The 17638-nt window shown below is 34.5% G+C and overlaps 2 protein-coding genes across 2 annotated transcripts; one reads left to right on the plus strand and one right to left on the minus strand.

Annotated features, from left to right (window-relative positions):
• The first annotated feature begins 4082 nt into the window (after nucleotides 1–4082).
• Nucleotides 4083–6385, plus strand: LOC113782149 (strictosidine synthase-like). Its single transcript, XM_027328059.1, has 3 exons — nucleotides 4083–4306; nucleotides 4436–4705; nucleotides 5775–6385. Exons 1-3 carry the CDS (start codon nucleotides 4083–4085, stop codon nucleotides 6316–6318), a joined length of 1038 nt encoding a protein of 345 aa, XP_027183860.1. The 3' UTR covers nucleotides 6319–6385.
• Nucleotides 6386–7783: 1398 nt separating this feature from the next.
• On the minus strand, nucleotides 7784–15458 carry LOC113782150 (the record flags this gene model as incomplete). The annotated part of the gene is made up of 6 exons (XM_027328060.1): nucleotides 7784–8172; nucleotides 8257–8573; nucleotides 9876–10037; nucleotides 10110–10364; nucleotides 10440–10914; nucleotides 15357–15458. Coding segments are annotated over 6 exons (1449 nt in total), but the record flags the coding sequence as incomplete, so codon positions are not given.
• Nucleotides 15459–17638: the final 2180 nt, after the last annotated feature.

Genomic DNA, 17638 nt, shown 5'->3' on the forward strand with positions numbered 1-17638 from the left:
CATCTATTGAACTATATGATAAAACAAATTGTGGGACCGCAATTAACAAAAAAAAAAAAAAATGGAGTGCCTTTTTCTTAGTCTTATGAATTTGCAGTATAATTCACATTTATCCCAAAGTTGAGGAGATGCCATTCAATCAGTCTTAATAATTACAACAATTGAAACAAGTGGTATTCCCAAAGTTGAGGAATACGAAGTAATAATCCTCTACTCTAATGGATTCCCATGTTTCAGAGATTGCTGATTTCTTTTTTCTCTCTTTTTTTTTTTTTCCAGAAATTTAATGCATAGAAATGGTCGTGTACAAGAAATTGGGATAAACCTTATTTGTGACAATGAAATGTCATAACATCGTTTGGATTGCATTTTCCGTCATTTTTCATGGAAAAATTACTGTAGCGATTTGATGTATATGAGGGAAAAAAATAATAGAGAAATGTGATTACGAAAAACGACGTAATTTTCTGACAGAAAATGGCAATTCAAACAAGGACTACTCGATTTTATCGACAATCAATGCTAGCGTTAATGTTGGACCATTACAATATTCAGAATGAAACAAATTGTTAAACAACTATAGACTTTTGGACCATACCATCCTAATGAAAACTGTTAGGACCTCCACTGGGGTCAACGCTTAGATACACAGAGACACGCGCGCACGCGTAAGTGTGCACGTCTGTATACATAAAATACAATTTCAGATTTTGGAAACCAAAACGTTGGCATGAATATATTTTAATTTTGAAGTCAATAGAAAATCATAACTTTATCAGCATTCAGTAGATAAATATTTGTCATTTTCCCCAAATTTCAAAGGTAAATTTTTAATTTTTCTAGCTTTCGGTGGTGTAAATTTCGGTTAAAAATGTAATGTTTTAATTCATGAAATCGTAATACGGAAAATGAAGATTTGAGAATCGAATCAGAGAACTCAGAGGAGGAACAGGGATGCTGAGGACAAGGAACTCTATAATATAGCAGGAATATCCTTCCATCCATCGTAATCATGAAAACAAAATGAAAAATATCACAATTACCCTGTCATTGACGTGTGATCCAACGATCCGTCATGGAATTTCAACAACATGATCTTGGGCAAATTTCTTCAAATAATGCTGTAAGAAATATTGTCACAAAATTAGGGTGCTTTGGGGGATTGTTTCTCACTTAAAATTCCCGCATTAGGTAAATATGGCGATCATGTTTTTTTTTTTTTTTTTTTGACAGAAGCAATTTTTTTGTAAAGTATTTGCAGCGACACCAACAAAACAAAACAAAAAAAAAAACTTTTTTTTGACAGCCTTCAATTCTTTTACTTTTTCTCATTCTTTCTACCATTTCTGATCTATTTATATGGCCTCGAAATGTTTCATGGATACAAGTGGTTTATTCGTTTCCTTTGACAACAGCCGTTAGATTACTTGTTTCGGACCAAGAAAAATATACCAAATTTTCCATTCTATGGCAATTGACCAAGTTTTGAAGTATTAAATTTAGACATTTCTTATACATTTAAACATTTAGACAATTCCGACTTAAAATAACACAAACTTTTCATTCATATATATTAGACGATTTTAATTTTTTGATAACAAAACATATTTCATTAACGGATTGTTGGAAATCGTCCAGCACAATTGACATACATCGTTGCCCTAACGACAAATAAAACATGCACAAACTTTTCATTCATATATATTAGACGATTTTAATTGGGCATTAATTACTAAACTCTTCTAAATAATTGCCATAAGTATCAAAATAGAATTACTTCCACAAAAAATTAGTCCACACTTGTGGTTCGCTCCTATTTTTATTTATCAGTATTAAGCCCTCAACTAAGATGACAAATTATAAGCACAAGCAAAAAATTCGAGAAAACATGTATTCTTAATTGCTCAAAAAATTAGTAGTACTATAGAATAATCAATACTTTGCAACTTTTAATAATTACATTAAAAAAATGAAACAAAACTAACACAAATATTATGAATTTTAACCAAGTGAAAAAAAATAACTCCTAAGCAACAACCATCAATTTTTTTTTCTTGTTTAAATATTGAATGTTATATAAATTATAGTAGAAAACATGTAAACATTGGTGGTATCATTTCACCTTTGAAAAAAAAAAAATTTTCAAAATTTTTTAAACGACACCACTTTTGTTTGATCCCCTTTCTTGGTCAACCATTTTGTTTTTAGATTAGCGTGCAAAAGAGGAAAACGACGTTTTGCATTTTTAGTGGTCAAACCACTTTCATTTCCGTAAACGCCAGAGTTTTTTTTTTCAAAGTCAACTCAGCATTTCATTTTCATATATATTTATCTTCCCGCTTTAACCTGCAAAATAACTTGTACCAATTAATTACTTAGTCAATTTGCCTCCAAAAAAAAAAAAAAAAAAGAAGAAGAAACCAAAACGACAAAGTGTTGTCTCAGTATAATAGTAATGTAATACAACTCTTCTCGTGGAATGGTCAATAGCTAATGTCAAATTAGTAACAGTCAATTGTATTATTTTGCATGCGAAATTTATCCCCTGGAGAATATTCAAATTGATCGTTTGTTTTTTCCTTCCTTCTGGGTTCACCATTTCACTTAAGAGTAGTTGCAAGAAACAAAATTTTGTCCTTGCCACAAAAAACAAAAAAAAAAAAGAAGTAAAATTTTGTCTTCTTTCCTGTGGTCAAACTATTCGGAAAGTGAGTGTGGCATATCCAATCTCCAAAGTGACCCATGCATGTTTCATATTCTTGTTTAAATTAATCTTCTCTACATTGAATATATTATTATCACTGTCCTCCAGGTTGGCTCGGCCGGTGTTGGGGAAGCCTCTTTAGATCCTGGCATCGAGTGGTTGCGGTTCGATTCTTGTTAACGTCTTGTGTCTCTTGAGGAGCGAGGGCACAAACACAGTGGAATTAGTCGGATCCTACCCACTGTGTCAGTAAAAAAAAAAAAAGAATATATTATTATCACTGGATGCGTGATAATTAATTTAAATTTAAATTTGAAATCTGAATTTTACATATATGTCATTTATCTGACTGCAATAGTGCATGCACAATATATTATACATAAGATTAACTTCTTTTTGTTCTTTGAAAACTTTCTAGAATGTCCTTAAACTACTCCTAAATTGTAGGTCCTAAAAATTACCCAGCTAATAGAATGGCAAACCATCAAGACTTAGATATTGTTATAATCAACTGCTCTGCTAAAATATTTAAATTACCGCACCAAAATGATTGAATAGGATAACAGACAGAAAGTGAACGGTGTCAACATCCTCAAACTGTTTATGAATCTTAAATAATCCTCAACTGTAGGTCTTATTATTCTAGTTTCCAAACTTTAGCGTTTGGACCACTGTGATCCAACCGGACCAATACTTTATTCTCTCATTTAAAGAAACGAAACTCCAAACATGGTTCTTCTTCCATGCTGCCGGCTTCATTATATCTTCATCCTATAGTGCAAGTGCAAGGTGGCTGACAATATATTGGTTTCTCTAGTTGTTTTATCAATGGATTACTGTTTTAGTAAAACAAAAACAAGTCTAACTTCTGAATTGCTTTGTCAACCAATTCTAGAACGTAGACTTCGGAAATTTGGAAAATGTGCACCAGATCTTGCTGTGTGAAAGGTATAGGCGTTGACAATACTGAAAGTTTGAAATTCATATGTATCTTTTGGCTCGAGAAAATTGATTAAATATATTATCTTTTTTTTTCCAGAGACGATAACTACTGTATAACCTATCTATCCTAGATTACTGGGGAGAAGAGCCTAAATAGGTTTTATGTTAGGAGCTAGTAGGTACACACACTTTACTAGATCAAGGAAGTACTATGACACAACCCTTGAATTTTTTTTGTTACAGGTGAGATTTGAACCCCCACCTACAGCCTAAGCAGGGTCTTAAGAGCCACCTTATGGCCACTGATTAAATATATTGTCAATTAGCAACTTACTAGTAGTAGACCAGGAAATTGATACAATCTATGTAGCCTATAAATAGGTCCCTCGACTTTGAACAATATTGTCATGATACAAGAGATTGAATGGTCAAAACCATGACCAAGCTCATTCATGTCATTCTTATCTTTTCTTTAGCTTATGTGGTTCGATCTGATAGAACCCTGAATACTTTCAAGATTTTGCATGCTTCTGGACCCGAAGCTATTGCTTTTGATCTGACTGGCCAAGGGCCTTATACGGGTGTCTCTGATGGTAGAGTTCTCAAATTTGAAGGTCCTGGAATTGGTTTTGTCGAATTTGCTCATGCTTCACCCCTCAGGTGAGTTAACTACCTTTTAGACAATGATCTAACACTTTTTGAGTCATGAAATTAACTAGTAAGAATGAACCCCCCCCCCCCCCCCCCTCTCTTTTTTTTGTTTTTTGATATGGGGTTTTGATATTGAAGAACCAAGGAAAAATGTGATGGCACAGATGATCCCAATCTAGGACCAATATGTGGTAGACCATTTGGTGTGGGATTCAACTACAGAACAGGTGAGCTTTACATAGCAGATGCTTTCTTTGGTTTGTGCAAGGTCGGGCCTGATGGAGGCCTTGCAGAACAACTTGCTACAAGTGCAGAAGGTGGTCCTTTCAAATGGCTTGATGGTTTAGATGTAGATTCGACAACCGAAATGGTCTACTTCACGGATATTAGCACTAAATATACTTTCAGGTAAAACTTAATTTTAACCCTCGTGTTTTATGTACATACATATTTACATGTTTTATATATATGTAGACGTTAGTTTCAATAATACATACACACATACATGCATACATATATACACACACATTCAACTTTTCTCAAACTCCATTGAATGACGTTCCCACGGTCATGGACATAAATAGAGAGGGGTAGGTTCCAGGTTCTGGAAATTCGGTTTCCCTCTCTTAGAAAATGTTCTTTGTAGATTAAACTTTTGCTCCACAAGAACTTGAAAATATATTTATGTTATATACCTAAGTTTCATATTGGATTAACTCCGCTTTGCACTTTTATCTTGTATCATTTTCTTACTTTGCACTCTAAATGTTAATTTTGGATACTTTACATTCTAAACTCTTAATTTTGGACGCTTTGTATGCTAAACTCTCAAGTTTACCGTTTAAATCTAATCAATGACTATGTTCACAAAATTAACAAGATAAAGTGAAGTGAAAATTAATGAGAATGTACTGTTTTGTTCCAACAACGATCCCTTAACTTTTTTGACCATTTTTAGCACATTAACATTTATTCATATGGTTTCAGTTACTAATATTGTTAGCAAAATTAATGAACCAAAAAATGGTGCAAATTAAGGATAAGGTATTATTTAATTTTTGCTACAATATCTTGGCACCTTTAATTACTTTCGACATATTATCATTGATTTGTTAGGTTCTGTTTGCCATTAATTTTGTATAAGTTGTCATTAACTAGACTTAAATGGGACAAACTTGAGAGTTTAGAGTGTAAAATGTCCAAAATTAAGAGTTTCAGGTGCAAAGCGTCCAAAATTAAAGTTTAAGATGCAAAGTGAAGAAGTGATATCAGTTTGAGGGTGCAAAGTGGAGTTTGTCCATTTCAGATTTGTCAAACTTCACCCCCTATGTATAAACTTTCTGATTCTATCTATGCCCACAACAGTATAAATATGCATGTAATCACGAGTAAGGTAGTCAACAAAACATTATCACCACGTATATTATGTAGTGTTATAGCCATAATGCAAATAAATAATTGAGCAAATTATGTACAGAGAGCTGCCGCAAGCACTTTCAAGCGGTGACTCAACAGGAAGACTAATGTCATACAATCCGAAGACAAAAGAGGTTCAGGTGCTGCTGAGTGGGCTTCAGATACCAGGTGGTACAGGGGTCAGCAGGGATGGTTCTTTTGTCCTTGTTTCGGAATACACTGGACACAGAATCCTGAAATATTGGTTGAAAGGACCAAAGGCCAACACAGCAGAGGCAATCCTGAGCATCCATAGGCCAGATAACATAAAGAGGACATTGTTGGGTGATTTCTGGATTGGAGCAAATCTAATTATGCAACAGCCTGCTCCAAATACGATTCCCCAAGGAGTCAGAATTAATGAATCTGGAAAAGTTCTTGAAACTATCAATCTTGATGGAATATTCAGAAATGAAACCATCGCTGAGGTTCAAGAATTTGCTGGTTCTTACTATGTCGTGTCCATTCGTCGCAACTCTGTTGGCATTTGCAAGTGTTTTGTTGAAGAAAATGGTAGAAAGTTGTTGGGTATTAGGTATGATTGGATAAAAGAAAACTGCAGCTAGGACTTCCATAATGCTCCAGTCATGTATTCCATTTTTTTTTTGGTCGAAACGATAGGATGAGTCATGTATTCCATTTACTTTAGTCAAGTCTTAACAAAGTGTTATTTCCTTGGTTGCTGACCAGCTTTTTGATATTTCCTTTTGAACATAACAACGGACAAGAACAGTAACAAAAGAGTTCATACAAAAACTAAATATTAAGGGTAAAATACAAAAAAAAGCCTTCTGTGGTAAATCTAATATACAGAAAAGTCTCCCGTGATTTCAAAATATACAACACGACATCCCGTACTTTAAACTAAATTGTAAAGGTGACGGAATCCGTTAAACTTAACAGAAATGACTTATTGGAACCTAAAAAAAATTTTATACCTAAGGGTTTATTGGGGTGCAAATTATTGGGGTGCAGCCCTAAACCCTTACAATTTATAAACCCTTACAAAAATTCATAAATTGTTAAGGGCTGCTTCCAATTTTCAAAATTACAATACAAAAAAGCAGACCTTACTTTCAAGCTGACGAATCATGTTTAAGCAGTCTCAGAGTGACCATGCAATTTCTCCTTAAAACCTTACGAGATTCAATACAAGAAGTTGCAACAGATGCTTAAAACCTAGAGTTCCAATGCCATGGAGAAATAAATTGCAATGAATTTCCTTCTGATGTAATTGGAACTCTTTGAGTTCCTTGTTTGCACTCTTTAACTTTGCTGATCAATAAAATGAGCAAATTTGACCCCAGAAAAAAATGAGAAAGCCATGGGAAATCAAAATATAAAAGGGTTTCTTCACCATCACAACTGCCTTGATTCCTCTGTGGGCAACAATCCCACTTTCCCACCAGTAAAAGCAAGAACTAAAACATTCGAGTTAGATGTAAACAACATTTGTAGTAAAATACGTGTGAAGGGAGATTTGACTGAAACATACGGATTGCAATCTAGGCCGTCTTAGAGACTATGGAAAAGTGAAAACTACGTGTTTATGTTTGGAGCTGGTATGTTTGTTTCTGGTACTAAAACAAACTGAAACGCTCTGTCAAGGAAAATTACCAGGAAAAAATGTAACTGGGTTCCAGTAATAACTACATTTTCACAAAAAGAAAGGGTCAACCATCAACCTCATATTTTTTATGAAAAGAAATTACCCAAAAGAAAGCTGAGGAAAGAGGGCAAAAGGAGACATCCCAAGCAATGGTCTTTCTAATTTCTATGTTATGGCAAAACTTCATACTATGCACGAGCATCTAATGATCAGGTTGCCGGAATTGGGGAAGTTGGAACCACGCAAAACTCAAGGGATTGCATTTGGGGATGGCCATATTGAAAGGAAGGAGACAAAAAGAGGCTTTGCATCAAGAAACAGCACTTCTCATTAATAGCAAAAAGCAAAAGGCAAACAAGAAACAGCACACGCTGGAAAAACTTACTTGCACAAAAATGCATCAACTCTTAACATATTCAGTATCATGAGAAAAGGAAAATATAATATCAAATATCAAAATCATCAAACAATATAGCTACGAAGATGCTTTAATTTTAACAGTTTCAAAGCCTATTGATTTCAAAACAGACCTAACGTTCTTCCATGGATTCTTTATTCAACCTCCAATAACTGCTCATTTTTCAAGCTTTCAAAAGTCTGGTTTCAATATGCCAGTTCCTGAAAATAGTTTACCAGGATATTCATTTCCAAAGTCTGCACATGTGAACAACCTTCAAATGCTGCTGTAGTACATTTCATCAGATGAAACCCCACCATCTTCATGTACTGCTGTGTAGCAACCAAATAATAGCTTCATCTTCTCAGGATATTCCAACTTCTTCTTTCGGAAGCGCTTTGCAACTGGATTCACCTGAGACAAAGTAATAGGTCCTATATTTACATAATAAAAGAAGTATATTACTTTTACCAAGTCATAAATAGTAGTAAGATCCACCTTTATATACTCCTCCCACTGCTTCTGATTCCAATTGATCTTATTGGCTACTGGATCATACCCACCATTTCCAGCCTCTGCTATGATCTTTGACCAGACCATATATCTCTTCCTTAAAACGCTCCAAAAGTTTGATAACTGCGTCGGTGTCAAATCAATATTTGTTTTCTCTTTGAAAACTGACTGAACCTTTTGCCATGATTCTGGTGTTAAATTGCCTGACCGACGGCGCCCCTTAGCTGCTTCTTCTAAACATGAGTCTAGGTAAAGACCAAGACGCTCTGGGTTCCAGGCAATTCTAGTTCTGTATGGCACCCCTACAATTATCAACTCTAGTAAGGAACTGTTCAAAGTAAACAGTAGTTCTCCTACATTTATTCTTTGGGTTAGACATCATAGACAGATCACCAGTAGACTCTTATCAACGTCATGAATGCGTTAAAATTCTACCATTTGTGGCATTACCCAGGAATGAACCATTTAACACAAATTAATGACCACCAACATGCATCAACCATAATCATAAAACAAGTACTTGACCCAGCACCCAATCAAAGTAGGATTGTTAAAACCAATGCTTTGCAGCTCAAATAATTTTGTTAACCAAGCATATGTGAACTTGTCATCAAATAAAAATTCAGGCAGTGAAACCTGTTTTACATTTTCCTGAACAAGGTTTTGTTTTCTAATATTATTGGCACAACCTCCACAAAAACTTCTAAGTCATAGCAATCTACACCTATAAGCAAGATTACGTTTTGCATCTAACATTGAGTCCCAACATTTTTTTTCTAACTTTAACTTCATGAAACCTAAAAAGCGACAAACTTTATCTCTAGATAACTGTTTGCTGCTGAAGAGAATTTACTACTGACTTAGTAACAAGCATACTTACAGTAGATATGCAAGAATACCTCAACTTAAGAATTATTAGAGAGAATAACAATCTAAAGAATAAAGAGATACATTAAAGAGGGACAAGTTGAAAGAGACAGTAAAAAATCTAAAAGCACCTTGAAGGGTTGAAAGAGCCATCAGGAAAGAAGATCAAAAGAAGTCATTCTCATTCAACTATGAGGATATTCACTCGAATGGGTGCTTGACAGAAAGATTAGAGTGACTCAACTCATGATTCCAAGCTAAGCATACTACGTTGCAACAATGAGTACCTAAAAATTAAGCTAAGTGACTCTGGTCTTTAGCAATTTTCTTTTCCCACTACAGGGGGCAATTTTGGTGAAAACCTAAGTAATTGAACAATATTTACTTCTCAGTGTTATGTTTGTGAAAGAATATGAAAGTCTAAACTATCTACTGACACAGCAAGGTACCATTGTTCTTAGCCTCTTCCTATATTGCTCCATAAGCCCACTGGTAAATACCAACTAGAGCATAGTTATCTATTTTCCATCAAATGTCCTGATCTTGTTCCACCAAGTACTAAAGCATAAATACGTGCAACATCTGTCTATGGCAAGTTTAAGCTTGGTTTTTTCTAACCATGCATTCTGTTTCACTTTTCTGATAATTTTTCTTTCAAATGCAGATTCAGGAATTTAAATCGTCAAGTTTCTGTAACACAGCAAACATTATTTATGTAAATTTAAAATTTGAACTACCTGGACCAGGAACACGAGATTTTGGCAGGTGTTCTTTCATGGAACCAACGCTTCTTGTACCTCCTCCACCCTTTTTATTTTTTACACCAGAAGGGCCAGCTTTGTTGTTTCCTCCAGCACTGACTATCTCCTTCTCCAGTCCAGAATCACCAAAGAAGTCTACTTCAAAAGACCAATTTTCAAATCACTGTAACGCAATGAATATTATTTATGTACATTTAAGATTTAAACTACCTGGACCAGAAACACAATATTTTGGCAGGTGGTCTTTTGCAGAACCGACACTTCTTTTACCTCGTCTGTCTTTTTTATTTTTAAGATCTAAGCTAAGTGGACCAGGAACACAAGATTTTGGCAGGTGGTCTTTCACGGAACCAACACTTCTTGTACCTCGTCCACCCTTCTTATTTTTTACACCAGAAGAGCCAGCTTCGTTGTTTCCTCCAGCACTGACTATCTCCTTCTCCAGTCCAGAATCACCAAAGATGTCTACTTCAAAAGACCAATTTTCAAATCACTGTAATGCAATGAATATTATTTATGTATATTTAAGATTTAAACTACCTGGACCAGAAACACAATATTTTGGCAGGTGGTCTTTTGCAGAACCAACACTTCTTTTGCCTCGTCTGTCTTTTTTATTTTTAAGACTTAAGCTACGTGGACCAGGAACATAAGATTTTGGCAAGTTGTCTTTCACAGAACGAACTGTTCTTTTACCTCGTCCATCTTTCTTACTTTTCACACCAGAAGGGCTAGCTTCACTGTTTCCACTAGCATCCACTATTTCCTTCTCCAATCCAGAACAAGCAAAGATATCTACTTCAAAACACCAATTTCCACAATATCTAAAGAGTAAAAAGCTCGCTGATGGCACTAAAGAATGATGCACAGAGAAATTTTCCCACCCATCTGCAAGAACGATGCCATTTCTTTCTTGACGCACTTTAACAGACCAGGAGCGACCAGAAGAATCCCTTAAAATTGCAGTATCAGGCACCTCTTCCTCTATCTTGGACAAAAAGTGAGTTGGAATTTCCTACAAGTGAGTGTGGAAAGAAAAAGAATTATACCATTACTCTTGAGGATCCAATACTTCCAACAGACATATATGCAGATTGTGCCAGTCAGATAGTTTGCAAATTCTTACTGGTTACAAGTATCTGAAGCAAGGCAAAAGCACAAAAAATACATATATATGATAGGTGAACTTAGCAATAAGCATTCTCTTTCTAACAAACGTGTGAAACTTGATGATAGATCATGTCTTTACATTCATTCTGCAATCGACTACTCAACACAAAATAGAATAACAAATTTTCTGTCCAATTATCAAATACTGCTCAGTTATTTGTTTTATATGATCATGGAGAGTATGAAGAACTAACAGCTACAAGCATATCTTCCATATCAATGGTGAAAATAAGCGGAGAAATTTGTCGTAATAGGTGGGTGAGAAGACATTACAAACACAAAAGTGCATCAATGACAAGTGTAAATATACTAATTATAGATATGATTCATATTTAACTATCACTTTGCATCCTTAAAATTTCAGATAGTGGGTCCTGCTAGCTAAGATGTGCATGTGCAAAACACCTTTAAAAGGACAGACCAAAATATTGGGGGGAAAAGAGAAGAAAACAAAGCAAGAAAGGTGACTGGGGGTGCCTTATAATAATTTTTTGGCATTTTTACCACAGATCAGTTCATGCTTGAAGTCATATCCACCATCTAAACCAGATCAAAGGCCAAATAGGGAAAAGTATGACAAAGAAGAAAAAAAAGAATAAAATTTACCTCATTAAGTAAAAGACACTGAGTTTATTTGGAAAGCATTTCAAACTACCACCGAAAACCAACCACTAGTAGCCTAAGGTCATATGCGCTGATTAGGTCCACGGCCATTAGTAAGATCGTTTCATACATTCATGGTCCTTGTATAGCTAACGACATTGAACCTAAGTTTAGATACGGGAATCTAGATCTAGATAAAATTGGAGAACTCATGTATGCATAAATGATGACAAAATCAACAAACACAATTTATGCCTCCAAAGCATTTCAAAAGCCCCAAATAAAAAAGGGAAAAGAAAATTCTAGAAATTCAATGTACATCTTTTCAAATATAATTTGAAGTTTACCACTGGTGCAAAATTGTTGCGCATGTACATGTGAATTAAAAACATGGGCCTAAAATTTTTGTCAACCCTGTTCTTGTCCATCTCTGTGCTATATGAACCCTGAAGCTTGAGAGAGGGAGGGAGAGGGAGGGAGAGGGAGGGAGGGAGAGAGAGAGAGAGAGATAGTGATGGACGAGAACGCTGTTCCAAAGCTCCACAATCTTGCCACGGAACCAATGAAGTGCACAAAATTAATGAGCCACCCAATCCTACTTGTTTATTCGGAAATCTATACACGCTCCCTTTGGTAGTTTATTAACTCTGAGAGAGAGAGGGAGAGAAAGCAATGGACGAATGCCGTTCCAAAGCTGCACAATCTTGCCACGGAACCAACAAGGTGCAAAATAAGTAATGAGCTACCCCCAAACCTACTTGTTTATTATGAAATCTACACACATGCTCCCTTTGGCAGCTTATTTACTGTTAATACTTTTTTCTGTTTGTCGGACTCCACCTAATTCCAATTTTGAGAAGCAAAAATTCAAAAGAATAGAAGGAAATGTATAAAGAAATGAGTTTTTAATCACCTTTTACATATATTAAGCATCATGGCTGACACACTGCGCTGTGCACTAGCTTTTGTCCTAATTTTCCAAAAACAAATTTAGTTTTTGGAGCATAAAACCACCATGCACTACAGCCGGTTCTGAACGAAAACCAAAAACAATCAGGCTCTGTTTGTTTGGATGTAAAACATTTTCATGATGATTTTCTAAGAAAAGATTTGCATTTTCATAATTTTCGGGTGTTTGGTTGCAATTTTTCAACTTTGTTCCTACCCTCAAAACGATTATGACTAATTACCACCACCAATGATCTTTGCCGACTACGACACCACCACCTCAAGCAGACAAACCCTTAACCCATGGAAATCCATCTTCTCACCACTTGAAATCGTAGCGGATCCGTAGTCGACTTAAGAGAATTCCTTGATTAGGAGGTGAGGAAAATGTAATCTCACTGATCAGCAGAATATGATCCATAAACTCCAAATCCAATTTTCACATAAACAAGACCAACAGAATCTAGAAGTGGCATCACCAGAAGAAACAGTTTTCGCCTCTAACACTGATGGCGCATACAATCTGATTAGTTCATGAGCTTACCAAATAAGAACAAAACTGAACTGCTTTTTGTAGATGAAAAAACAGAAATTGTCGATTTTAAATGGGATTTCTTCAACAAGAAATGGGAACAGTTGATTCCTACTCCAAATATATGCCATCAGTCATTTAATCCAATACATCTAACTTTTAATACACACAATATACTAGAAATCTTTTTGTATGTAGTTGTTCCTAGCATTTCCAGCAACCATACCAATGTCACCCCATGTATGGATGACCCCTCTTCCCTTTTTCATGTTTTGCTTTTTGAACTAACTTCGCTCAACAAATAGATAGACTGCATGACTTTGTAGGTTAAGGATAATTGATGGATGAGGAGACAACCTTAACAGTAATTCCTACAAACCAACACATAAGGACACTGACAAACAAGCATATACCCATACTATCAGAATGCTAATGCTTACAAATTATGGTTATGAGGCCTTCAGGGCATATGGTATGAAATACTAATTCCTGACATATTTGCACATAGACTTAAAATTAACTTGTCACCAGAATCTAATTGACAATAATCTGGGGCCGTCATACACTTTGAGGCATCATCCATGCCATGACCAAGTTGACAAGAAAAAAAATCAGAAATGGAGTAAAAATTATCAACTCACCAAACTGTAAAGCATCAAATGCAAAAATTTTGTTCGCTCTGCAGCAGTGGATACATAATACGGCAAGGACAATAAAGCATCAAGGGGAGAAGAAAGGATGAAAACCTCTATTCTACAAAAGCAAATTAACATTCTGCAATGTCCAATAACTCATCCTTGATTAACTTTTTGCAATATCCAATAGCTCGTCCTCCTTCCAACTGGACAAATACATATACTTTCTCTCGGCAGAAAAGTTCAACTGCCATGATGTTGACCAGAACATGCATTATCTGCCGTTATTTTTTATCTTTTTTTTTCCAATTGTTTCAGGATTACCATGTTAAGGAGTATCAAAAAAGATCTCTTCTGACATCTAGAGACATAGCTAACTCCTTTGATCATGACCTTTCCTTTCTAGCAACCAAAGTTTTAAATTGTTCAAGGGACTTGTAAGAAGCAAAAGATCTAGAATTCAAACATAAATAATAAAAGAAGCAGTTTTGCATCCTCGATTGACTTGAGACCAATATAATCATGGACTCAAAACTCAATAGACTGGAACTTGGGAACACAATGTGATCAAATGGCTTCAGCAAATGAACCCTCTTCCAGTGCAATTTAGTTAAAAGTTCAAAATGCAACAAATAAGCCAGATTGACTTTCACCAGACACATATCCTATAAAATGTCATACTCCCTTTCATTGTCTTCAAATGGTAGATTATGGTTTGAAGACATCTTTACAGTGCTACTTTGTCATTCCCAGCCCAGGGGATGAAGTATTACACAGAACATCCTTCTCTCAAGCTATGAAAAAATGTAGCTTGGAAACTAAACTAAGTCCACAAAATTAGATTAAAATTTAGTCTTTAGCCAGTGATATTCCACATTTAATCCAATGATCAAGATCCTTGTATATTGATTCTTGTTCTAACTCATTTTGTAATGAATGGTAACATTCAGTCAATTAACTTATTTTCCATTATGAACAACGACCTGTTTAAACATCCAATTAAATTGAACATCCTATGAAATAACAATTACAACCCCAACAACAATGATAAAAATACAAAATTTACACAAATAATGTTCAAACATTATAAAAAGAGACATAAAAACCAGCATCCTCAAAATACAATATCAGAAACAAACCTAATAGCTTACATATTCAGAGCTCCTTCACTTGAGAAGACTCCTGGTGGCCCATGTCCTCTTCCATTTCGACCAGACACCATTAGCTTAAAAATAGAGCAACTCCAAATTGAAATACACTTAAAAAAAGAAACGAGAGAGAGAGAGAGAGAGAGAGAGAGATGAGCATGTTCCTCATATAGCACTTAAGCATCTCCACCCAACAACAGAATAGGAGCTTTGCTAAATGGATTGGAATGCATCCAATTCTGAATGCCCAGGTAGAATTCTTAAAGAAACTAATCATGCAAAGTACAATCACAAAAAAAAAATTGATCCTTTTTTCAACTAAAGATGTCATAAATAACCCTCAAAGCTCTAAAGCTTTAGAAGCAGAAACAATAACCCCAACAACTTTTTACATTTATTAACGCAAGAAATTGAAACTTACATGGAATTGAAGGCCAAAAAAGATGTAGCATAGGGTTATCTTCGTATCCAATGAACCTCCCAGATTACAAACTGCCAATTTGAACACAAAAGATTCCCATAATTAAGTTGCCTGCAGTTTACAAAAGGATTAGCCAAAAAATTGTATATCAAGAAAAAAGAACAAAAACAGTGAAGAAAATTGGGGTCCCATTTTCTTTTTCTGCTCTAGCTTTTATTTTTTGGGTCTGAAACTTACTGTTGAAAGCTGCAAATTAGGAGTAAAGTGAAGCTGAGAAGGCTCTGCAGTTGACAGATAAAAAATGGAGGAAGAATAATATATGAAAAAAACAGAGATGACGGAAGCTAAACGGAGACCTGCAAATTGCTTCAGAGGTCCTCCGCTTTTGACAAAACTTATAAAATTATCAACTCTTTTTTTTCCATGCACAACCGAGTAATGGAATGTGCCCCGTTTGGAAAATTGTAAACTTTTTTTTTTTTCTAAATACCGTCCAAAAGCAATCAAGAGCTTGATTGGTAATGCTTAGTTGATTAATACATCTTAATTACATGAAGATTGAAGAGATCACAAAATTGGAATGAACGTCAAAGTAATAAATCATTTGTTTTGCACGTGGTTATACTAATATAAATTATAACTCTTTAAACTACTAAAAATCCTTGCGAAATTTTGATAGTCAACGTCAAAATAGAATAAATCATATGGCTTTTAATTTCTTTAAATAACTTTAAAAAAAAAACATTTTTTGAGTTTGAAATATTGGATCCAATATTTTTCAAAAAAAATTCTTGTGCTTTTTCCTCTTGGCATACATTAATTGGCCAGAAAGTGAAACAACATGGCTTTTAATTTCTTTAAATAACTTTAAAAAAAACATTTTTTGAGTTTGAAATATTGGATCCAATATTTTTCAAACAAAAATCTTGTGTTTTTTCCTCTTGCCGTACATTAATTGGCCAGAAAGTGAAACAACAAAACAAATTCCTTAAAATTGTAGTATCAAGCACCTCTTCCTCTATCTTGTTAAGAAAATTGGAAATATTGATAAACCCTCAGCTAAAAACTATAAATTGATTTTCAACTATAATTGTGCAAATTAAAATAGATAGTAGGTCCTACTAGGTAGATTGTGGAAATTATCTTTCAAAGACCAAAATATTGGGGGGAAAAAAGAAGAAGAAAACAGGACTCGGCTCCTCTCCAATCAAATCTCTCTCCATTTTCTATAATACACTTATGCATGGCATAGATAATAAATTAAGACATCTCCATGCATCCAGAAGTGCATCGTGGGAAATAAAGAGAGAATCTACTAAAGAAAATCAAATTAAAAAAAAAAAAAAGCAAAAGGGAGTTTGGGGTGCCCACTACTTTTACAATTACTATATTTGGCAAGAAAACACAAAATAATAGATCATTTCACCCAAGAAGTCACATCCACTATGAAATCCCAATCAAAGACAGAATAGAGAAAAAAAACAAGAAAGACATATATATATATATATATATATATATACACACAGAGAGGAAAGCTACCACGAAACAATCTATTTGGGATTGTAAGTTATTTGGGATTATTTGGGATATTTTTACTGTAGCACTTTTTGTGATGTGATTTATGTGAGATAAAAAGATAATTGAGAAGATAAAAAGGTGTATTGGAAATTGTAATGATGATGTAAGCAAATAAAACTGGATAAATAATGCTCAATCCAAACAAATCATTAGCCTAAGGTCAAAGAAAGTGATCTATTTCAAGTAAATAACAATTGGGTTTGAACTATTTAAACTCTAGATCTATTTGAGTAACTATAAGTTGTGTCGACATTTATATTAAATGATATTAAGCTGATTAGAAAGAAAATTCCTTGGAATTGCTCTTACAAACCAAACAAGAATAGGAAAGAAATCTTCTTGGAGAATAAACTTCGTTGCATGGTAGAATTAGATTTTCAGTGCAAGGACGTGACCTTTTAGAAACTAATTATATATTAAACCAAAAACAGAAATGGAATCGAGAGTGAAAGAGTTATAGAAATTAAGCAAGGAAAAAAAGAAAATACTTTGTTATGATATGGGAATCAAAGAATAATTGCACCATTTACTGTACCTGGCATGTGTACAGAAGAACTCTGGACATTATAACCCATTTAGATTGCTATTTAAGATCCGGACATTATAACCCGTTTAGATTGCTAAGTTTGTATCAATTTGGTATATGTGAAATAACAATAATAATTTGGATAGGGTATTATTTGAAATATTATTTGGAATAATTA

Source organism: Coffea eugenioides, chromosome 9 (genome assembly GCF_003713205.1).
Source record: "Coffea eugenioides isolate CCC68of chromosome 9, Ceug_1.0, whole genome shotgun sequence".
Taxonomy (NCBI): Eukaryota; Viridiplantae; Streptophyta; class Magnoliopsida; order Gentianales; family Rubiaceae; genus Coffea; species Coffea eugenioides.